Source organism: Lycorma delicatula, chromosome 9, assembly GCF_047948215.1.
Source record: "Lycorma delicatula isolate Av1 chromosome 9, ASM4794821v1, whole genome shotgun sequence".
Classification (NCBI taxonomy): Eukaryota; Metazoa; Arthropoda; class Insecta; order Hemiptera; family Fulgoridae; genus Lycorma; species Lycorma delicatula.
In genome coordinates, this window is record NC_134463.1 from 60,812,926 (window position 1) to 60,838,339 (window position 25,414).

General features: G+C 28.2%; 1 protein-coding gene across 1 annotated transcript; it reads left to right on the forward strand.

Moving 5' to 3' along the window:
• The first annotated feature begins 19,737 nt into the window (after window positions 1-19,737).
• Window positions 19,738-24,297, forward strand: LOC142330422 (uncharacterized). The gene is made up of 2 exons (XM_075375660.1): window positions 19,738-20,026; window positions 23,202-24,297. The coding sequence occupies exons 1-2, from the start codon at window positions 19,832-19,834 to the stop codon at window positions 24,273-24,275; spliced, it is 1,269 nt and encodes a 422-aa protein (XP_075231775.1). The 5' UTR covers window positions 19,738-19,831; the 3' UTR covers window positions 24,276-24,297.
• The last annotated feature ends 1,117 nt before the right edge of the window (window positions 24,298-25,414 follow it).

The window sequence follows — 25,414 nt, forward strand, 5'->3', positions numbered from 1 at the left end:
ACAAACAACTATAATTTAGTCGGAAAAAAATATTTTGATGTGACATCTCCTTTTACAATGTATTATAAAAAGTATAAAGAATTTTTAATTAAAAAAATTAAATTACGAGATAAATTTACGAAGTTAACACAAAAGATTAATAAAATACAATATAAATACACATACAACTGTTTAACGGAAATTTCAAATTTATTAAAAAATAAAATTAAAAGCAACGTTGAATATTTCAATAACAACGTAAAAATTAAAAGAGTAAAACGTTCAACAAATATAAATCGAATAGAAACACTAATAGAATGGATAACAAATTCAAAAAATAATATAAAATTTGAATTAAAACGAGTAAACATTGATTTTTTACAAAAGTTATCGTATTTAAGATCAGAAATATTACGTTTCTTATATTTAAATAAAAATATATTTCAAAAATTTTGTAAAGATCAGAAAGATAAGATAACTGAAATTAAAAAACTTGGAGAAGAATTTTTAGAAAAAGTTCGAGATTTAATAAAACATCAATTAACAGAAGCTAAACAATTTTGGCAAAGAAAAGGGTCAAATAAGAAAAAAAGAAAACGCCCAATTAATCAAAAACAAATCGATAGAGATTTAAAATTTTTAGAACAAAAAATATACGAAGTATATAATTTATGTAAAACATCGGCCAGTAAATCTATAGATTATTTAATAAAACATTGTAAAACGGAGTCGTGTTCAAAAGAAAGTGAAGAAAATAACTCTTCCTAATCTAACGGATTTCGTTTCACATAAATTATTATTTATTATAATAATTAAAACAATAAATTTTTATTTTAATAATTTACGATTGGCAATATTAATTATATATTAGCAATAATAAAATAATAATAATATGTAATATCAATGACATCAAAATTATCAAATATTACAAAACTACAGATATAAGTTGTTAGAATTTGTTGATATCTAATATTTATTTTTTATGTTTTAATGCAGTTATTTAAAAATACACATATATTTTTTTAATTAAACAGTAAAAATAATTAAGGTTAGCTCGATATACAAACTGGTAAATAAAATAATTTCATTTTGGTTTGAATATAAACAAATCATTCCAGCTCGAAGATGGGAATAATTAATAATAAACAAAACTTGAAAAAACTAGATCCGAGATTAGAAATAACGCTTTTAAAAAACAAGCCCGATTAGAATGATCCAGCAGCAAGGGACTCTGTCCAGGTTCTGCGATGGAGTAGGGAGTAATAAACTCCTGCCAACTTTGCATTCCATTCCATCGAAGATGGGGTTATAAAACCATTCTTGGTGTAGCTGACAAACTTCTACGTGTAGCTTCTACTTCCCGATAATAACGATAGGTCACCAGGTATAATAAAAATAAAATTAGCCATTATGTATTTAAATTACTGTTTATATACACAATATATTGTTTTTATACATACGGGATTAAGAGAGTGCATAACTGGATTCGATTTCAACCTTTAATGGTTATGCTGACAGAAGGTGCATATTTAATTATAGTTTTTGTAAAAACATTAGGATGTATGGAAATTTAATCATTTGTTTTTTTTAAAGGATATATGAAAATGATGAAATGACAGCAGTCCAGTTACCTAGGACTATTTCATCGCATTCCAATCGTTAAACTCTAATGTACATTCGGTTTAAATTTGCAAGAAATATTCCTTTAGAATGAAAACATAGACTGGAAAAAAATAAGAAATATAATTTAAATTTTATTTAGTAAAATAGAAAAGAAACCAAATTATTAATCAATTACATCGTTGAAAGCAATAAAACAATTGCATTACATCGGAAATGACAATTAGGGATTGGCTAATGTTCTTTACGAATACCAACTGCGCAAGAAGACCGACTTTTCGTTATTTTATTATGTTTGCCCGTTTTTTCCTGTTTTAGCATCTATTTTTCCCCCTGTTTTAGCCTCCGGGATTTACCGTTCAGGTATTACTTCAGAGGATGATGTGTATGAGTGTCTTGTACAGTCTCAGTTCGACCATTCCTGAGATGTGTGGTAAATTGAAACCCAATCACCAAAGAACACCGGTATCCACGATCTAGTATTCAAATCCGTATACTGCCTTTACTAGGTCTTGAACGCTGGAACTCTCGATTTTCAAATCAGCTGATTTGGGAAGACGCGTTCACCAGTAGACCAACTCGGTGGGTTCCCCGTTTCAACCTGCAGTATCATAACGATCCACGTCTCATCTAGTCATGAATCGACGCAAAAAACGTCTTTAACTTTAGCTTAAACTGCCCTAGTAATGCCTTGGAAATGTTCATTCGAATGCGTTTTTGGTCCAGTGAGCAAACGCCGGCACCCTACGCGCGGGATAGCTTATACCCAATTCTTCAGTTAATATATGACAAACACGTTCTTCCGATATGCCCATAGCCTATGCTATCTCTCTAACCTTTTTCGTCGATCGTCCAGTACCATTTGGTGAACTTTTTCAACGATATCGGTGGTGGTTGCCGTTTTTGGCCGTCCCGAACGGTCATCATCAACCAAGCTGGTACGACCATGTTTAAATTCAGCCGCCCATCTTTCCACTATGGTAAATGATGAGACAGAGTGCCCGAAAACAGCGTTCAACTCGGTTTTAATTTGAATAGACGTATTACCTTTCAAATGCAAGTATTTAATCACGGCACGATACTCATTTTTTCCATTTTCACAAAAACACTCACAATGATTTGCTCAAACGATAATCAAACAACTGAGCGTCCAAAATAGCTGAAATTTTATTGAGTCCCTTTCAACGCATGGACGAATACATTCCCTAATTTTTGTTGACGAGTGTTGCCGACTTTATGTTGAGGCTCAAAACTTTTCAGATAACCTGTGTACAACCACTGTTTGGATGGACTATTCTATTGTCTTTTTATATCCGCTCTTGCGATCAACATTAGTTTTGTTGGTATGAGAATAGCTTTTTTGGTGTTTAAAGACTGATGATCTGAGTGCACAGTCTAATTGAAGTTGGCTACATGAAGATTTTTTTTGTATGAAACCTTCGGTGTTAAGAGGAAGGCGCGGGGATCGCGCTTCCGATACCGAATCGGTTAATTTGATAGTTGAGGGTAGTTTTGATAGATAGGTGGTCGTGATTGGAAGAGGCCATACGAAGGATGAAAGTAGGTTGTGCAAATACATTGATGGAAATGTCTGCCGAAGCATTTGCATCGGTGGCATCCTGACAGAGGCCAAACTGATGACAGTGTTATGTTATCGGGTTTAGAGGGTCTAAAAGACGACCTCCAGTAAAGCCCATCAGGGCTAGTAAAGGAAGTGGTGATGTGGCGACCAAGATCGTTACAAGGCGGATGTCTTCCCCTACGGGGTCAGGATGTTCTTTTGTCTCAATATCGATGAACCGAATCAATGTTTTGTTCCCAAAACAAAACTGTCAAAAAAAAACTTTATTCTAGTACTGCTGAAGAGAAGGCAATGCCGCTGTCATTCTTTTCGTTTTGTTTTTTTGCATCTGTAAGTGGTTTCAGTATAATTATGCACAATACTTACGACAACCCATTGTGTCTGCAACAACTCTGTAAAGAATGGACTTCGAAATTTGAGAAAAATTCTCACTAATTTCAGTAATTGTGAAGGGGCGTTTATCACGAACAGCGTATTCAATATTTTCAATAAGTTCATCGATCACAATAGAAGTCACTCTTTTCCTTCCTCATCGAGTACATTAGTTCACCCTTCCCTAATTTCTTATACTATTATCTTACGGGATCATCACTCATTACATTATTGCCTTAAACCACGCACAGCGGATGATGCATCTTGGACACAAGGTTCCCTCTGCTTGCAACAAACAAAACGAATACGTACCTCGTAACTGGTGGATGGCACAACAATCGCCTCCATATTTCACCATGCACCACTCGAGCGGTACAGAACGAAATGGGGATTGACCTCATCAGTGACGATATTTAAGCTCAGCTCATGTCAACTGTTCATGCGTTATGAACCTATGAAAACCGGTAGGTAAAGCCCGACAGCAAATTCACAAATAGCTTATGTACAATATTAGTGTTAGTGTGTTTTGAAATTCATAAAGAATCTAGAAAAATAAATCGTACATTACAAAATAATGATGAAAGCGATAAGTTTAAATCCCTTCCACTTATGTTTGGAGATATTTTTTTCTCTATGTATCCATGAGCTCATTAAAAATGATTAACTCTGTACATCATTAAATTTTACATATAATATTTACTAACCTAACCTTCATCCAAGATGGTCTCTACATTATTTCCAAATATAAATGTAATGGTTTAAAGGATCAGTAACGATTGTAAAAGAATTAAACGTAAAGTACATCGAATATACCATCTGAAGATAAATGAGTACACTTACACAAAAAGTTAGCAAAAAAAACTCTATAAAGCTCACAATATAACAATATAAAAGTTTTTTTTTTATTCTTTCATAAGTATAGAAAAAACTAGCAAAAAAATTTAAACAATTGAAAGATAAATTGTTAAATCAAAATATTTTCATTTATTACTAACATTGGATTATAATTTATTATGATATTATAAATAGAAAACATAGGTAAACATATTAGTTTTTTATTATTATTATTATTTATATAACGTATTTATTTTAAAGATAAAACTACCAAAATAAATAGCATCTTCCAATAATTTAATAATCGCTCTTTAACTTATTCAAATGCATAAGTAGCACCGAAATCATTATGTAAACATAAACAAAAATTTTAATTAAACAAATGAATCATTTAACAAAAAAAAAGCAAGAATATGTAATAACATACTACATTTAAAAAATATTATTCCATAATATTGTGAAAAAACTAATAAGTCTAAATATTTTACTATTGAATGTTAATATTCAGTTATTTTATTAAAAGTTATCAATAAAGTTTATTTTTTAAAAATTAAATATAACATTAATAATTATAATTAAGTAAAAATCTTTACAACATTCTACATTTTAATGATGAAAAATTACAACAATTTTATTAACACAATAATAACTATATTAAGTTGTTATTTATTAACAAATAAGTGTTTTTGTGAAGAATTAGAAAGTGGTTTAAATGATAGTATCGGAGGAACTATTCAGTTATTGGTGGGAATAAATAAAATATTATCAGCAAAAAAACAGATAACCGATCCGCTTTCGTTAACAACCATTATAGCAAATGAAATAATGAACCAGGTAAAGTATCATTTCAGTAATTAATTTTTAATTTAATGTACAATACTACTATATGAATATGTGTAAAAATAGGTCATATTTCATTAACTCAATACACAGAGTGTGCTAAAGTTCAATTTTCTCTTCATGCAGATTTAAATTTTTTAACAAGTGGAAATATATGGGTTTTGTAGTCGGTAGTAACCATTAAATGATATAATTACTATTCTCCCAATAGTGAACCTAATTTCTCAACCTGTTAATAAAGAATTTTGGCAATCTATTTTTGATCTGGTTTAAAAACATTAACTGAAGTAATTTTTTATTGAAAGATTAGTTCATAATGATACACCTACTCCAGGTTTGAAAAACCTGAAATTGACTAAAATCTATCTATAATAGAAGAGTATATATAAATAAATAATTTTCATAATTAATATTTCAAAAATTATTGTAGATTGTTTAACATAATTATATTGTTAAGCCAAAAAAAATTTGTATGCCAATTTGTAACAATTAAAAGTTTTCCCCGAAGTACATCCTCAGCAAAAAGTTAATCAAAAAAATGTTTGTAGTTCAAAAATGTTTGTAGTTCATTAAAAGATGAGTTAAAGATGTTAGAAATTAAAAAAAGTATATAGGAAAGTTGTTTTATGCATCAACTTACTTGGTTTCTCTTTAGCGAGTTCATTGAAATGTATTGTACAGGTGTAAATCATAAAAAAGGTTTATCACATTTCAATTCAAACCTTATTGAAAATTTTGAGCAAAATTCTAACAGTTGTAAATGTCAAGTACATTAACACAAATATTTAATATTAATAAAATACTTAAAATTCGGCTAAAATTTTCAAAAACAGTTCAACTGAAAAATGATTCAACATATCTCAGTTTGATTTTAAAAAGATTATATAAATACTAATTTAATGTCTGTAATATCTTCAGTGCCAGAGATAGAGAATTTTAATTAAAAAGATTTGTCCATTCATTCTACCCTACCTAATACAAACAGTTCCATGAAAAAAATCTTCCTTAGTGGGAACTATGTTTTAAAAACAATGTACTCTCCAAAATTCACTTACCTAAGTTAAGCAGTTGAGTTATATGGACAGTTTTTTACATATATATATATATTTTTAATTCAATTAATATAAACCACCTAGTACAAAATATTGAGATAAGACATTTTTTTTACTTTAATTTTATCATGACAGGACTTTCACAGGATCCCATATATCGGTCATGGTTGGATTCATTATGGTAAACTGCACATTAAATAAAGATATTAAAAATATTAAAAAATTAACAATATATTATGTTACTAAAATAAACCATGCACATGGTGTAATGTTTGTTACAATACTGTGTATCCCCAAAAAAAGTACTATCGTGATAAAATTAAGATACCTCAATAGTCTGTTGTAGGTAGTTTTTATTTATTTTTTTTTTTTATTTTTTTTTGTTTTACCTCCGGGTCCTCACTCAAGCAATTCATTCCGCAGAGGAAGAGATGAATGTTTTGTAGCGTGTGTGAAAAATGCCATGCCTGACCGGGATTCGAACCCAGTAGGTAGTTTTTATTAGTAGAATTTAACATTACAGAGGAATAATATGAATCTCAAAAAAATTAATTTCAATAAAATATATATATAAATTAAGTACATCATTAATAATAAAACAATGAAAATCCACAAAAACTACAATTATTTACATATGAGGTCTGTAAATAAAGTGATGAGACTGGTTCAGAAAAACTTTTATTTACAATCCAATTATACATGGAAATAATTCCCTTCGAAAAAGTTATTTGGAAGGGAATAGTTTCCTTGGAAAGACACACAACACTTCAATTGGTTTTCCCACTCTTCATAGCAATGTTGGAACTCAGAAAATGGAATATTCTTCAGTTGGTCTGTTACATTTTTTTTTAATGTTTTCTACTGTTCCAAAATGGTGTCCTTTGATGTGTTTTTTTAAAGTTGGGAACACGAAAAGGTCGCAGGTATTCAAGTCAGGTGAATAAGGTGGTTGAGGAACTACAGGAATGTTTTTCTTTGCCAAAAACTCATTAATTGAGAGAGCAGTGTGACAAGATGCATTGTCATGATGCAGCATCCAGTTGTATGATGGCTGGTTTCACATGGGGCAAGTCTTTCCCGTAGTCTTCTTGGTAAACATATTGATTTTACAGTCTGTCCTGAAGGAAAAAACAACTTATGGACAATGCAATTACTATTGAAGAAACAAATTAGCATGGTTTTGATTTTTGATTTGATCTTTTGGGACGTGGTGATTTTGAAGTGTGCCACTCCTTGTTTCTGATGTCTTGGATACTCAAATATCCAAGATTCATCATGGGTAATAACATTTTTTAGAATATCGGGATCAGTTTCAATTCGGCCTAAACGATCGTGGCACACTTCCACCCTGTTATTTTTCTGTTCAACATTGACATTTTTTGAGACCAATTTTGCACAAATTTTTTTTGTCCTATTCGTTTGTCAAAATTTGATGGACTGTGGTATGGTTCAAATTAAATTGTTCTGCAATCACTATCACAGTTAATCACCGGTGGTATTGTATCAAATCTCTGATTCGCTCAACATTATTATCGCCTTTTGACGTTAACAGTCTTCCAGAGCGTAGATCGTCCGCAACTGATTCCCAGACATCTGAAAATGCTTTAAACTACCTAAAAACTTGGGCTCGTGATAGAGCATCATCTCCATATGCCCTTACAATTTTGGAAAATTTTCAGTAGCATTCTCACAAGTTTAATACAAAACTTGATTGGACAACGTTGCTCATAATTAGTATCACTTATTTTTGTAATGCATAATAAAAACTAATTTACAAAAAGTTTGTTTACATCTCACATGGCAACAATAGACTAAAAATATTAAAACCTAATATAAATCAGCTGTTCATATAACCATATGTTTACTAGTAACTTTACAATGTTGCCACTTCGAGTGCCAAAAATCTAGTCCACTTTAATTACAGGCCTCGTATAAAAAGTGATAAATGCTTTGATGATGTTTATGGAAGGGAAATCTACTTAAATTATAATAATTTATGTAGAAAAGGTGATACATGTAATGAATTCAGGAGAAAAACCTATGCCTATCTTTTTAAAACCAACTAAAACTGTATGAATTTTTAACTCCAATAAAAATTAGAGAGAAAATAAATACTAAACTTAGCTGATACCTAGTTTTGATCATATCTTAAAAACAGGAATCAATATGAATAAAGTAAGAGACAGGATTTGTAAGAAATTACTGGCCAAAATTTGTTGACATATGAGCTGGAATATCATTCACAATTCTATACTAGAACCCAATTTATTTTCAATAGATATTAAATACTAAAATCAAACACTAAGATTTAAAGAAGTTAAGTTATATCTCTTCATGATAAATTTATGCATATGATATATCATTAAAAAACTTTAATATAAGCCTAAATACTTTTCAGATAAATACTTATTGTATATTAAAATCAGCAATTCAAACTTACAGTCAGTAAATTATTCAGAAAATAATAGTTTATGTCATGATAAATAATAGTACAGAATTGTCATAATTAGAGAACTTCTAAGGTAAAAGATTGAGCATAAACTCCCTTGAAACAATTATACAGATTATATTTTTAAAAAAAACTTTGAAATTATTTTTCTTTAAGGGTCATTTCTACATTTGATGGTAAAAAAAAAAAAATTATAATAACACTTTATCATCACTCGTGTCATTATCATTAGTGATTCTTCCTCTCATGCCTGAGAGTTGGGAATCCAATTCATATCCTGCTAACAATTTCCTGTCATAGCTAATGCTACTTGCCATTCTAACCAATATGCCTAATGTTTCTCCATTTGCTTCTTAAATCTGACTCAGCCATATTTTCAGTACTCTCCCGAGTGACCTGCTGCCTCAATTTTTCCCTGTAAGAAACTTCTCAAGATTTTCGCCAAGCTTACAGACTATATTGTCTAAAAAACAGAGGATGTGCTGGAAGAATATTGTGAACAACCCAGCTTGTTAAATGGAAGATTATAATATAATCTCTCTTGTACAAACATTCAAATCTTATTCTTGGAATCATCATCTAAACAATATTTAAAAAGACTTTTAGCATTAGAAAAAAAACATGCGTGGCAGGAATAACAGGAAATATAAAATATGTAGACTTTTTTTTTAAATTAACAATTTAATTTGTTTCCTTTCATTATTTATTAACAAAATAATAATAAAATTCACAGAGGTAAATTTGGATACTTATTACCTTAAAGAAAATTGGAACATTTAGCTTTACAAAAATTCATAGTACAACATTATAGAAATGTAAGTCATCTTGCGTGCAGCGAAATTTCATGAATGAATAATCACATGACATTAGTCTCACCATTAGGTCTTAAAACCTGTTCCAATGATCAATAGAATTAAGCTCTATCAACATTTCACATTCTTTTTGCCTTATCAGTCAGCAAAAGTTTTGGAATCCTTTCATCATATATCCTACCTATACATTCTAACAATTTAATGCTGCATACCTCATACCTCAGTATTTATTACTTTTATATCTAGTTCTTGCCCAACACTCTCATTTCACAGCACTTTGTAACCTATTCTCTTTGCGCCTTATTAACACCCATGCTTAACAGCTATATAGTAACTAGGGTTGCACCATAATTTTATATAAAAAAACTTTGATTAAGCCTCTAGATACATGTTAACATGTGGGTTATTATTATGTAGCAGGATTTGATTACTAGATCATGGATACCGGTGTTCTTTGGTGGTTGGGTTATAATTAATCACACATCTCAGGAATGGTCGACCTGAGACTGTACAAGACTACACTTCATTTACATTCATACATATCATCCTCTGAAGTAATACCTTACAGTGGTTCCAGAGGCTAAACAGAAAAAGAAAGAATGGGAGAGGGTAAAAAGGTTGGCTTTCATCAGCTACAAACAGATAACATTTGGCTAAAGTATGATAACCCTGACAGTATGGTCCCTTCCCCCAAATAATTAAGACCGATATTCCATTACATACAAAATGTAAACTTACAATTAATGATCCCATGTGTCTCAACTACAGATTTATAACATTAGTACCTATAGACAGATTTATATTTGTAACTGTGATAATAAAAAAAATGTTAATAAAAAAGCTAAAGCAGTTTTTAATTTCACAAAATATTTTTAATGTTATTGATAACATTTTTATGTTCAAGAAATGTTATTGATAAATTCCTTTCTCTTCCTGACCCATACGTGTATTATGAGATGCAGCTTCAGGATAAGATGTAAATTCAACTTTTGACTGATCATATACTCAGGAAAAATGACCATAAACTGATTTTAAAAAATTGTACTTTTTTACACTACATACCTGTTTACTCGTTTTGTTTACAGTCTAAGATAATCTTGTTTTAAAATTAATTAATTTACATAAAACTATATTTTACAGGCTAATGTATCAAGAATTGCTCCTGATTTGGAAGAACTGTACAAAAACATTTCTCATCCATCAAATTTAACAGCAGAAGATTCAGAAAATAATAATCATATACCTTTTAATTATGGTGACATTTTACAGAATACTGAAAATTCTTATCAGTATAAAACAGACCAAAATATAGTTGAAGAATCAACAAACTACGCGACTACTGCTGACCCAATAACAGAAGGAATACCAACATTATTGCCTACACCTAAAGTTATTGAAGAAACAATGATTTTAAGAAATTATGATGTACAAAATGAAAAAAATCTATTTGCAAACAACAGTACTCTTGAAAAATTTTTATCAGTACAAGAGGATATTTGTTATAAAATTAAATACGGCATAGAATCAATAAAAAATTCTCAGTTAGTAATATTATTTACAAAATTTTTAGAATATGAATATTTAAAAACGAAAGAATCATGGGAAAGAATAAAAATAACATCAAGTAAAATATGGGAATCTGCAATAAATGATGAACCACAATCTTCAAAATCACCTAATACTGAAGGGATAAAAAATTTTTTAAAGATTTTAGATCAAACCAAAAACCAAATACAACAAAGTTTTTTTATATTAAAAAAGCCATTTTCACGAATAATGAGAGGTGTTAAAAACAAATTTTTTAATAAAACAAAAAAAGAGGGCAATGATAAAGATTTTTGTGAAAAATTTTATGAAGCAGAGAGAAAAATGATGGCTGCTATAAAAGATTTTGAGAAAAAATTTAACAAAAAATTAGATTTAGGAATAAAAAATGAAAATAAATTATTAGAAGAAGCAAAAAACAATCCAGACATGATGTCATATTTTGATAAAGAAACAATATCAAATGACATTCGTTATATAAAAGAAAGGATATATATATTGTATGATTACTTTAAATCAATTGCTTTAAATCAACTTAAAAAACTTCAACAAAATTATAAATTACAAATATAAGATCACCCAGATATTCCCTAAAAATGTTAATAAAAAATTAAAGTATTCTGAATTTCTTACTAGATTAAACACAACCAGTTAGGTCAATTATGTACTAATGTAACATAATTTTTTGACTATTCTTCTCTTGTATGGCACAATTTATTAGACACATACAAGTTACAAAAAAAAAATTAAGACAGAAAGTTTTCTACCACTATTACTACTACTACTACTACTATCAATAATTCTTTTTCGTCTATTTTCACACCTCACAATTCTCAATTCTGTTATAAATATGATTTATCATTTTCCAACACTTTCTCTCAAGTCTTGCTTGATTCTAAGTATCCTTAAAAGATTTTTGAAATGTGTAATGTGCAATCATCTCTTTTACAGTACATGTCAATTTAATAAAACTGATAATCAGAACAGTGGCAGCAAAAAGCATATACAAGAAATGAGAAATCTGTGAACTGCAGAATAGAATTTTAAAAAAGTATACGATTTATACAAGGAGCATTTTTGATCCTAGATTTTAAATGTAGTATCTGTCTATCTGTAATGAGAAATAAAATCTAGAAGCTGAAAATAAACTCTTTGTAGAAGTAGAGCAGAATAGATAAAAAGCAGAATTAATGAAGAAAATGAGTTAAAGAAGAACTAACCAGCCACATTTTGAAATGTGCAAGCTTGTGAAAAAGAATTTACAAGGAAAAATGTGGAAGTATGTAAAAAGAATTAAGGTAATGGCTGATCTGAACAATGTCAACCTACAAAAATATGATAAGAGAATATGATCAAGTTGGGGAAACATTAATAGACCCACCGGGTTGGTCTAGTGGTGAACGCGTCTTCCCAAATCAGCTGATTTGGAAGCCGAGAGTTCCAGCGTTCAAGTCCTAGTAAAGCCAGTTATTTTTACACGGATTTGAATACTAGATCGTGGATACCGGTGTTCTTTCGTGGTTGGGTTTCAATTAACCACACATCTCAGGAATGGTCGAACTGAGAATGTACAAGACTACACTTCATATACACTCATACATATCATCCTCATTCATCCTCTGAAGTATTATCTAAACGGTAGTTACCGGAGGCTAAACAGGAAAAGAAAGGGAAACATTAAGAACTGAAAAAAAAAACAACTTTAATTGTGATAATAGTGAACCTTATTTTGTCTCAGTTACCTTCTAATAATCTGTTTATCAAATTTAGTTAATATATATGTCATTCAATATCCATATTCCAAAACTTTTTGTCACTCCACTAAAACTCTGAAGGACTATATTTCTATTTAAGCTGCTCAATTATTATACAACAAATACTGTTGCAAATAAGATAAATTAAAACCGAGAACAAATTAGCTGATTGAGAAATACGTATTACAAGCATATTTAATGGTTGATATTTCTTTTTAATTTAAATATGTGTATTAAACAGAGGCACACCTAATCAAATTTTCTTCAACACACAATTGGGTCTTTAAAAAATTAATAAATTACATCGATCAATTAAACAATTTTACGTATTTCCTAAATGTGAAAGTATCAATTTTAGTAAGAATTATTACTTTAAGATAAATATATTCAACAAAACACTAAGTCTTATATAATTTTAATAAAGAATAATTATTTTTACAATTTTTTTTTAACTTAACCTTACTAAGATTGCAAATTACCTAAAAATTATCACATCTTTAACAATCTTTTTTTTTTAATTAACATTATACTCTACATTAATTGATGTTATTTCCAGTATATTATAAATTACAACCAATACATTATGCAAATTTTACTTACAAAAGCTGATTTTCAAGCTAATTATGCAACTACTTCACCAGTCAATATACCATACCATTGACATTGTTTTTAATTGCGTCTGTCAGTAATGATACTAGCCTCTTTTTCATCCAGAGCAAATCTCTGATCTGATCACCATCCTGCTATCAAAACCCCATATATGCAATATGAATATTTATAAACTTAATTTATTTTATTTCATTTCATTTTTTTTAAAGATTTATTCTAAATTTAACGTTGTTTAAAAAGGTTAAGATTTCATTTACTTATCCATGTTCTTCAGATCAAGTGCATACCAAGTGATGTGTTCGCAACAGAATCAAACTTTGTAAATCACCTCAAGAGATGTGACACATATACAAATACATTAATTTCGAATAGCAATTTACAAGTATAATATTAAAAACCACAAATTCAAAGACACTAGTATGAAATTTACAACTCCATCAACCTACGTCGCAACATATCTGCCTTTCATCCAGAAGCTTCTGGATTTAAATCCCTGTCAGGCTTACCGTTTTTCATGAACTACAAAATCAAGTCGTTCGGTAGAATGACGCCGGCGAGAGTTTGTCCGACGGCGGAAACACCGAAGACTCTTTTACTCGCAAATCGACATTTCAAAATTTTTTAAATTGTTTAAAATATTTTAAAAAATTATAATTTTGATGAAATAAACCATATCATGGCAGAAATAGATGTTCGTAATGAATATAGGTTTTTTCCATAAATATGTAATAATCTTCGAAATTTCCTTTTTTTTAATTTGAAAATATGAAATTTTTGTTCTAGCCCTAATTTTTTTCTCCTAAACCATTTATGATTCGCGCCGCTAGATAGCAGTACTTGATAGTACTATGTAGCGTACAAAAATTTGATAATGTATACTTGAAACAATAAAATTTAAAAGAAAATATACTACAGCTTGTTTTGTTTTAATAGTAAATACTATTATGTAAATGAAAGTACTGAAGATGAAACAATTTTGTTAAGATACATCACTTCATTAAAAAAATAAAAGTATTAGTTTATAAGAGATTATACTAGTTTTATTAAAAAAGGAATAAATAAAACAGAAATAAAGTGTAAAATTTTTATTCTATAATTAGAATTATTTGGTGGCGCTGGGGTCATGATACTTCGAAAAATTCTATTTATGGTCCGATTTAGCTCATATTAGTTACGTAAAAAAAATTTTTTTTCAAAAAAATGGACCCGCTAGGTGCGCTGAGGTATATTTCGAAAAATTGTACATGTAATGAATATATATACATTAATATACATACACATGTATACATATATATGTCTACACAAACATATATATTATTTATTCATTGCTTTATATTCATTTAGAACTAATAGCCAACTTTTTTACCGTTTTGAAACCTGTGTTTTTGATAATTTTGTGTCAACACTATAAAAACATTTTTTTTAATAATGCTGAACCGTTTTCACATTATTATTGCAATTGCTCAAAAATCAATGAAAATAAAAACTCAAATACTAATAGACGACTAGATGTCGACTAGAAAAGCTGACCGATATGAACTAGATCAGTATTAATTTTATTTTTATTTCAGTGAAAAAAAAAAGATTTTCATACATGAAGATCGAGTGCTTTATTTGATGAGAATTTTGAAGTTGTTTTTTCATAAAAATAAGAAGAATCTTATTATTAATAGATGGCTCTAGTTATTAACTAGACTTGATATATCGTCTAAAATTTCACAGATAATAAGTTTTGTTTTTATTGTTAAACTAATATTGACCAGATACTGAAGATGACACTTTCAACCAATCGCATGATTTCAGATTGAGTATATTCTTGCTGTTCCACTTGAGTTGAAATCTTGCTCTTTAATTTAGGTTTTTAATTTTTTCACATATTTAACAGACAAAGTTGAACCTATTAAGAACATTATAGAACACACTATCCAATACACGATTATTCCTGCAAATGATAAATGTAAGTATGCTTCAGCCGAAAATAATTTAGTTTTACACATAGATATTAAAACGGATAGTTCAAAGAAAAATTACAGTTTAGGTCCCCAAGATTTAATTCATAATTTTAGTGAAAAAATTCATGTCGAAGGTAAATGTGTTGAATGTGTAAACACAGATTTCATACATAGAATGGAAATTCATTCTTTAGGAAAACTGTTGATCATTCAAAAAAAATTATTCGAAAATGACGGTTTATGTTTACGCAAAATAACTGAAACTAAAGTAATAAAAAAAGTGTCTAATGATGCTTGCAAACTATTTGGGAAAAAATATAAAGTTGTAAGTGCAATATTTCATCACGGACAGTCAATGAAAGAAGAACATTATACTAGCATAAACAAAATTGGGAAAAATTGGATTGAAGTTAATGATTTATTAATAACAAATAAAAGTAGGCCACGAAATTCCAAAAACTTTTATGTTTTACTTTTAGAACAAATCTGATTTTTATTAGATACGTAAATATAATCGACGAAAAGTTGTTAGCAAACACACGACAGATACCAGAATTTTATAAATATAAAAAAACCAGTTTCAATTTAACAAATGAACAGAAAACAAAAACAAGTAATATCAAAACTCCCAAAACAATAAAATTGTTAAGGTTTTGACGAGAGTTTGCCGTCAACTGAAAACATCAAAAATCGTAAATCAAAATTCAACAATTTATTTATTTATAGTTCTTCAAAAAGACGTCCTAATAAAAAAAAAAGGACAGAAAGATATGTGTAAAAGGCGAGATAATAATTGTTATGCCGTAAATTGAAAACATCAAAAATTGAAAATGCAAAAACTCTTTCCGACCCGATTTCATACTTTTAAGAACGAATTTGAACGAAACTTCAATATTTTGCGTTTAATATTATTATTTATTGTTCTACACAAATGGTTTACGATCTCAACAATACGTTCAACTTTGTCCTATTATCTATTACAATAGGTAGCTTTCGTATGAAATTACCTAAAAAAACATTAGATTGTTCAAAAATATAATGAAATAAACTATTTTGTAATTTGGGGGTTTTACCCATTTACAACCCCTTAAAATTGGATTATTCATCAGGTTTGAAAAATAGGTGTTTTACATAAAAATAAAAACAATAATTTATTTTTAATTATTAAAGATCTTTTACTGATTTTGAATAAAAGTCCATTTAAAGCCATGACCTCATTTATATTAAACATCGGACTTTTAATTATTAAATAACACGTCATTATTTTCAAGTTATTTAAATATAAAGTGATGCATTGATATTCAAGTGTAAGCTACCCTATCCTATCCTATTTGTATTGTATTATAATATTAAATTTAAACTTTTTCATATTATAATTTATTACAAGCGTGTCATTACACTTATATTATTAGTATTTTTTTTAATAAATTTAGTTTTTATAAGATAGGAATTTTTAATATTATTACATTCTATTAAATGAAATGTTTTATCTCTTTAATTTTTAAACAGATAATTTAATTTTTAAATAGTAAATGTAATAATATTTTTTATTACTTTAGACCGGAACAATCGTTTATAATTTTGTAATATGTCAACATTAGAATATAAAAAACTACAATATATATATATATATGTAACCTTTTACTTCAGAGTTATCTTTTTTTCTGTTTAGCCTCCGGCACTACCGTAAGGTATTACTTCAGAGGATGAATGAGGATGATATGTATGAATGAATATAAATGAAGTGTAGTCTTGTACATCTCAAGTCGACCATTCCTGAGATGTGTGGTTAATTGAATCCCAACCACCAAAGAACATTGGTATCCACCATCTATTATTCAAATCCGTAAAAACGTTATTCTTACCTTAGTTAGGATTTGAACCTTAGAACTCTCGACTTCGAAATCATCTGATTTGCGATGACAAGTTAACCACTAGATCAACCTGGTAGGTTTACCAATTAAGCTTGCTACTCTTCAAGATCTGCGAAATCGAATTGGTACAGTAGTGAACCAGGAACTAGTTACCTATAAAAATAATTTGGGACCAATTAAAGTAATTGTTATTTATACATCTCGATTTTTACATCCTTGTACGAAGTAAAGGAGTATTGTGATCGCGAAAAAATTATGTTTTCAACGGAAATTTCCATTTGACCATCCCTGAATCCATTTTGACTATTTTCCAAAATCCAAAACATTTGGATTTTGGAGTTTTTCTTAACTGCTGTAATAAGCCCTCGTTGAGAGCTTTTTAACGATATACAATAAGTGGTACTTATTTATATTCATTGGTTCCAGAATTATAGCCAAATAAAATTTTAATTAATGAAATATTTGCTCTTACAACGGGAAGGTACGTACATAAAATTTTATTTCACTAATGGCTTTTGATCTTTTTTTTTTTTTATTGTTATTGAATTAGTATTTATTGAAAACTTTTTTACAACCAGAGATTAATAATTAATAATAAACCCGTATAATTCAATTTAAAAAAAAAGTTGAATAAAATATTTCACCAGTGCTAAAGAGGCGATAAAAAAAAAGTTAAGGAACACTTCAAATTTACCCAAACGACAATGTGAAAATTTGAAATCCGTACTCAATTTACTCAATATGAAAAAAGTTTCACATGTTTAGCATACAAGCCCCAACAAATCCAGCAACATTTTGGTCATCCCTTGCCTTAAGGGTTGATTATATAAAAAATTGTTCCAGACAAAAGTTTTAGGTAGTGTTTAGCACTTTAAACCGATTCGATACTGTGTCTATTAAGGTAGGTGTGGTTTTTTGTCTTCGAAACCTCATTTTTTCCACCTGCTGGGCCAATGGTAGGTTATATAAAAAAACTTTCCTTAGATAAGTTTTAGGTCCTTATCCAAAGAATAATAATAACTTTAATTTAATTCGATGTTTTACTCAATAAGAAAGTTATAGTTATATTTTGCATTTTATGGGTGTTTTTTTGTTTTGACCATCCCTTGCCGTAAGTGTTGGTCATATCAAAAATTTCTTCAGACAAAAGTTTTAGATAATGTTTAGAAGACTAACAACCACTTTAAACCGATGCGATACTGTGCCTATTAAGGGAGATATGATTTTTTTTGTCTTCAAAATCCCATTTTTCCATCCCCTGAGCCAATATCAAAAGGCTTTTCTTTTTGGTTTTTACGGTTGGTTATATCAAAATCTTTACTTACATAAGTTTTAGGTCCTTATCCAAAGAATCGTAGGAACTTTAAACAAATTCGATATTTTACTTGATAAAAATGTTATAGCGATATTTTGTTTTGTCGTAAAAGCCACACCATTTCCACCCCCATGATCCGATTTTGGCTGTTAACAAACTCGATCGAGATTTTGGGTTTATTTTTTTTTTTAGGAAAAATTTGAAAGTGATTGGCGCAAAATTACGGCAGTTAAAGTGTCCACAAGAAAGTGAAACATATATATATATATATAAACTTTTGAGCTGTCGGTGGTTTGGCTGGGAGATGTGAAATGCGAAGATAGGTCAAAATTTTCCGGAAGTCGAATCACGCTATCTATTACAATAGGTAGATTTCATAAGAAAGCTACCTAAATAATTAGGTAGCTTTCTTTCTAAAAAGATTGAATTATGTATAAATATTCTCTTTTGTGCATATCTAAGAACATTAGAATCTAGGGTTATATATGAATACAATTGATATTTTAGGTAGATTAATACAAAATTTTAAACTTAGACTGCCATGAACTTGTAAGGAATGCAGGAAAGTGTGGTTCATTTTTAAGTGTGGTCAATTTTAAGGAATATTTAACTAGATGATGAAATAGATATTTTCTTAGAATTAAACTACAAAATGGCATTGCTAAATTTTAGCTGTATATGAAAATAAATGTGCAAATGTGACCATAAATAAAATAAATTGAAATCAAAGCTGAAACTTACACATATGAGAAAGAAGAGGTTGACATTCAACGTTGAATTAATCAACAAAATAAAAATTGTCTAATTTTCTTATGTACATTCTGGAATCACAGAGATCAAAATTCTATAAAAAAAGATAAAAGAACAATAAATTTCTAAAAATGAGAGGTTCATTGTAAAATTTAATTCCAATGCAAGTTTAATAATAGAAGGAAGTTCATCTGTTTAAAATGCAACACACACACATACAGAAACATGTACATCACAATCTGATAAAATGTACAAGAGATTGTTTATTAACTATACTTATAATAATTAATTTATAATTTAGAAATGACATTTAAATGATAGAATACTCATAATTACTATATTTTATTATGCCGTTAATTATAATTTATAAATAAATTTTCACATATCTCAAGAGATTTTATGCTAAAACAGACAGCTGTATATCATAATAAAATATAATAGATATAGATGTTATCAGATGGGACGGAATGAACTATTGTTATTGTGAACAAAATGGTTGTATCTGATTTAAATATACTCTGTAATTTTATACTTTTAATTAATAATGGAATATTATGTAAAGCATGTTTAAGAGAATCATTTCAAGCATTTCAAGAAGGTATAACACCATTTATTACAGATATATTTCAAATTAAAGCAAATTTGCCAGATGATGAACCAAGAAGATGTGGAGAAATGAATGACTTGGTAAGTAATATAATTCTAACATAATTTAATTAATTTATATTTTTAATATTAAAAGTTATTAATGTAATCCGAAAAGCATTTAAACAAAGTACTCCCACCTGAACTTACTAATTAATTGTTTGTAAATAGATTAGAACCCAGATTTTAACTAATCTGATCTAAAAACGTAAAGTAATTCCTCAATTTAAATCGCATAATATAAAATATAATCAATTTGGTATAGTGGGGTGGAACCACAAGAGAAAAGATAAGAACAAAGAATTTTCTCATAAAAATTTATAGCTGAATATTTTATTGGATATAAAATAACAAATGAAAATATTCAATGATGGAACACCATTTTGGTAATCAAAGTGACTGCTTAATGCCTAATGCACTCATATAATTACTCTAAACTACTGAGATAGTGAAATAATTTCACCATTTTTCCTCTACTTTTCTCAGACAAAAGATTCCCTATTTTTTCCCAGAAGATTTTTTTTAAATTCATACTGTCAGAATATTTTGATTTTACTATCTCAAATGTATGTATGGGTTTTCAGTCAAGGCCAATCTCTAATAAACAATCTCTAATAAATAGGTTTTTTTTTATACTATTTCACAAATGAATTATTATGTAATTTTAATATAATCTTTTATTTATTTATATATTTTAATATAAACATGTAACTAAGTAAACATGCTTCTTTTTCTTAAATAAGAAACATAAGATTATATTTCTTCTTAAATAAATTTTATTAGCATTTTCTATTTTTCAAAAAAGTCAGTTCTTCATTTTTGTGAGATATATATAATAGGTCTTTTGAAACTTTTAATGAATAATATCTTTCCAAAATTGTTTTAAGAAAATGATTTAATTCTAATTTTTTATCAGTAAATAATTGTTTACATGAATCGTATTTCTAATAAATTGTTAACTCCAACTTTTTTGAAATTTTTTAATTCAAGTAATTTTCTATGATTCAAGTACAAATTTTCATGTTGTATTATAAGTCATTAAGAAAATATTTTGGAAGATTTTTTTAACATTTTGACCCATTATTTACTCAACTGAAGAGATTTTATATCATATATATGTATGATAATATAAAATGTCTTATTAGTTCACGCACCTTAAGTTACAAAAAAGTGCATACAAGACTCACCGCTCATGAACTGACGTTTAAAATACTATAAAAAAGGCAGGCTTGCAGCTCACTGCAAAAATGTTACATGGTTTATGTTTCATTACATATGATTTTGTTAAATAGTTTTGCCAATTATAACTAAATAACATTCGTGAATTTAGCGTATTAACAACAACAAAAACTTTTACAACAAAAAGCTTCAAAATAGTGAACATTTTTAGCTGTTTCTTGAGTTGCAATTTTTTAACACAGCTCTAACCCCAGTGTTTTCCTTTTTTTATCCCCAAAACACAAATGTAATTTTTGATAAATCTTTCGTATTAAGAAGTATAAATTGTTCGGGAAGTATGAATCATTCATGTGCTGTGTGCAGCCATGTGGTGCACCACATGGTCCGCTCTGTGCCAATAGCAGCTAAACAAAAAAATGTGAGCACATACATCATACAAACAAACTTACGCACCATCCTTTTTTATGGGAAAAATTATTCAAAAATATAATTTTATTTTTATCTGAATAAAATAAGTTTTATATATTACATCGGAATAAAAGAAAAAAAATAAAGTAAAGAAAAAGAATTGTACAAAAAATACATGTACATCTACTGACCTCATGCTAAGCTTTCTTACTAAAACAGCAGTTTCCAACCTTTTTAACTTTCGGTGCCCTTTTTAGAGTCAGTTTCTGTGGCAGACTCCCTAAAGCCTACCTTATATCTTATAAGTTAATGGTTTTTAGGAGTAATGTCCCAAGAAGGGGGAAGAGGAGATAGATAGTATGGGAATGGAATTAAATTATATTTTAAAAACTAGGAAATATACTTTATATAATTTTTATGGTAAATTCATAAATAAATGTTATTCTTCCGTTAAAATAAGCTTAGATCAAGTGTGCAGTAGAATGACCAATGGTGTCTGTTACATTTCCATTCAGAATGTAATTCCTAGTATTCTTACTTTGAATGTATTATTTGTTTGTTATTCTCTAATTTTAATCAATTTTTATTTATTTTATTTTCCTGGAGCGACCACAGGAGCCCCTGGGAAGTGGATACAAAGCACTTAGGGCTGTCTTTGGTGCACTGGTTGGGGGAATCACTGCACTGAAGGATGAGATATAACTTGGTCAAATTTATCTAATGAAAATTAGCTAAAGTTAAAATTAGGGCCATAGTAAATTCATATGATAGCTTTCATAAAAATATATTAGCTATTGATATGAGAGGAAAATGCAAAAAAGGAATGAGAGATAAACAGACATAAAACAAACCAGAATAAATAAATATAAAAAAGTAACAAATATACTCACAAAAAAAAATTATTTTCAAAATTAAAATATGCAAAAATAGTTCTGCTATCCGGTTTGATAAAGGCTGATGTAATTTCACAATAAATGAATTTTTTTGTAAGAATTTTTAATTTATTAATATTGATCTACGTTATTCATATGAACAGATGTCATACAATGATCTGATAACACATTTGAATTCTTTGAAAACTCATTCTTAGATTTTGAGAGTCCTAAGACATGCACAATATTGTATTTCATAAGGGATGTAAGTAAACGTAATATATACTTAATGATGAAATTTTTAGCATTTTGAAAGACACTTCAAAGTAAAACTGTATTACTAGATTATATTGGGGACAAAATCATTTTGATTTTCCTACAGAAATTTATCTCTAACTAAAATTCAACATTTTATAGTATGGTTAATAAACATAATGGTAACAGACAACAAAATTATCACTAATGGTAATATTGTTCATGCAATTAGCAACTTCACATTTATCTGAGAAGCAAATTACAACAATTTTATTCACATTTAAAGTTAGTTACAGTTCATCCAGTGACTAATTTTTTCTAACTGCTTAAAGTAAATTAGCTCATGGGTACCAGTTTATTTAACATGATTTTGATCAGTATACTTTAACCTTACTTTTAATATAAGTACAGCATAAGCTCTACTTAATATTAAACACAGCAAAAAAATAACTATTATTTTATAAACAATGTAATACAATGTTTTGTTGTTTTTTTTGTTTCAGTGTAGATTTGAGTCTGATTGCTGTCCAGAAAATCATTGTATGATGACAGCAGGAGAAAATATTGGAAGTGAAGGAGTTGTAAATATGTGTTTTCCAAAAGAAATAAGAACAGAACCACTTACTGATGAAACAATTACAATTGTAGACGATTTCACAGAATTACCATATGAATTAAAAACTACAACAGAATTAAAAGTAATAGAAAAATCATCTCAAAACCATAAACCAAGTTATATACCAGATATATTTAATTCTGATAATAAAATATCTTGGGCTCCTATAGAATTAAATAGAACAGAGGCTGATATAGATAATGAGTATTATAATTTACTAAATAAATATAAAAATCAAAATGATCATTCTTTCAATAAAAGCAACAAAAATGATACACTAAATATAGAAAATAAGAACAAAAATACTTCTATTATTAATATTAATAAAAATCAATCACCAGATAGCATTAATTTAACTAATATTGATAATATAAATGAAAACAAAACAAGAAAAGAATTTCAAAAAATACTAGATAAAGAATTTTCAAAAGCAGTGAATGCAGTAAATAAATTTCAACATATGTTAAATAACATTTCAGCAGTTACAAAAAATAACAGAGTACCCAGATCCGATGAAGAAAAATACAAGAAATTTATAAAGTTTATGAAAAAATCAAGAAAAAATTTAAAGAAGAATATAAATATATTAAAAAACCCATTTCCAAAATGTTTAAAAATTATTAAAATGGCAATATTAGAATTTGGTAGATATAAAAAGGAATTACCAAAAATGTTTTTTGATATCGAAACAAAATTAGATGAAGTCGTTAAAAATATGACAAAACATTTAAATCAAGAGGTTCTTAATAAAATACAAACTTTAAAAGAAGATAAAGAAGAAATGGATAGAGATCCACCAGATCAAAGTATTTTTATAGAAAAACAGATGACGGCTGATTTAGAATTACTAAAACTAAAAATAAAAATGATGTACGATGTTTGTAAAAAAGCAGCTAAGAAATATCTTCCAATAAGTGAAAATAGTAGTAAAATTAATCCTAAAAAAATCTACAAATACTGAAAACAATAAAATCTAATGCAAACAGGATAAAAATGTAATATATATTGATTTTGTGTGTGTATATGTGTGTTTGGGGTGGTGGGTGGGGGGGGGGGTCTGCCTGCATGTGTTTACATATTATTAATTTGATTTGTGAATACAAATAAAATAATATAAAGCTCAAAATTTCACTGATTACCTGGCACAGTTGTTAAACTATGCAGAGAAAACAACAAAATAAATTATCAGCAACTTGATCACTAAAAGAAAAGTTTTAAAATTCCCATAACAGAATGAAAATTTCAAACAGAACTCCCTTGGTATACTCTTTCTCCATGCCAGGAAAAGATTATCTTCAAAAACCTTGACTGAAGTGCCACTTTATATGGAATTATTAGCCCTACAGAAGGACTCTTCAACTGTAAAAGTGAAAGATCAGTTTCAATCTGGCTTGATTAGAATCTAAAGGGTGAACTCTGAAATTCAAAATAGTATTGCCTCTAGAAATTCTTAGAAATTCTCTAATGGGAAAAGAAAGAAATTAATAAAAATAATAAAATTTCTATGTTATTAACACTCTCTAATTCTGTTTCTAACCGTATTATTATTTCCATAATTGAAATTTTAAAGTAATTTAATTTGAATTTATTTTTATAAATTTTATTCATATCCTTATAACAATAACAGACTAGTCCCTGATTACTGTTACTTTTTTTAATAATGAGATAAGATATGAATTATTCACAACAGTAAATAATACTATCCTTGACCATAATTAAAATCCAAACATAACATAATTAATAAAAACATACTAATACTATACCCCATATATATTTTAAATCAACAATAATATTTAACTTAATAAAATTCATAAACATTTACAACATTTAATTATTCCATCTAAATAAAGAACTTATTACTTTTTTCATACTATAACTGTAATTAAGGGTGATACTCTAATAGTCATTATCTAACAGGAAAGGCATTTTATCACAATAAATAATTATTACTAGAATAATTTACAATTTTAATACAACAGAAAACTGTATTAAACTGATAAGAAATACATACTCACAGACACTCATGCATCCACACAATAAATGCACTGAAGCCTGTTTGGAAAGTTTTTGTCCATGACAGTCTGCAATGAAAATTATATG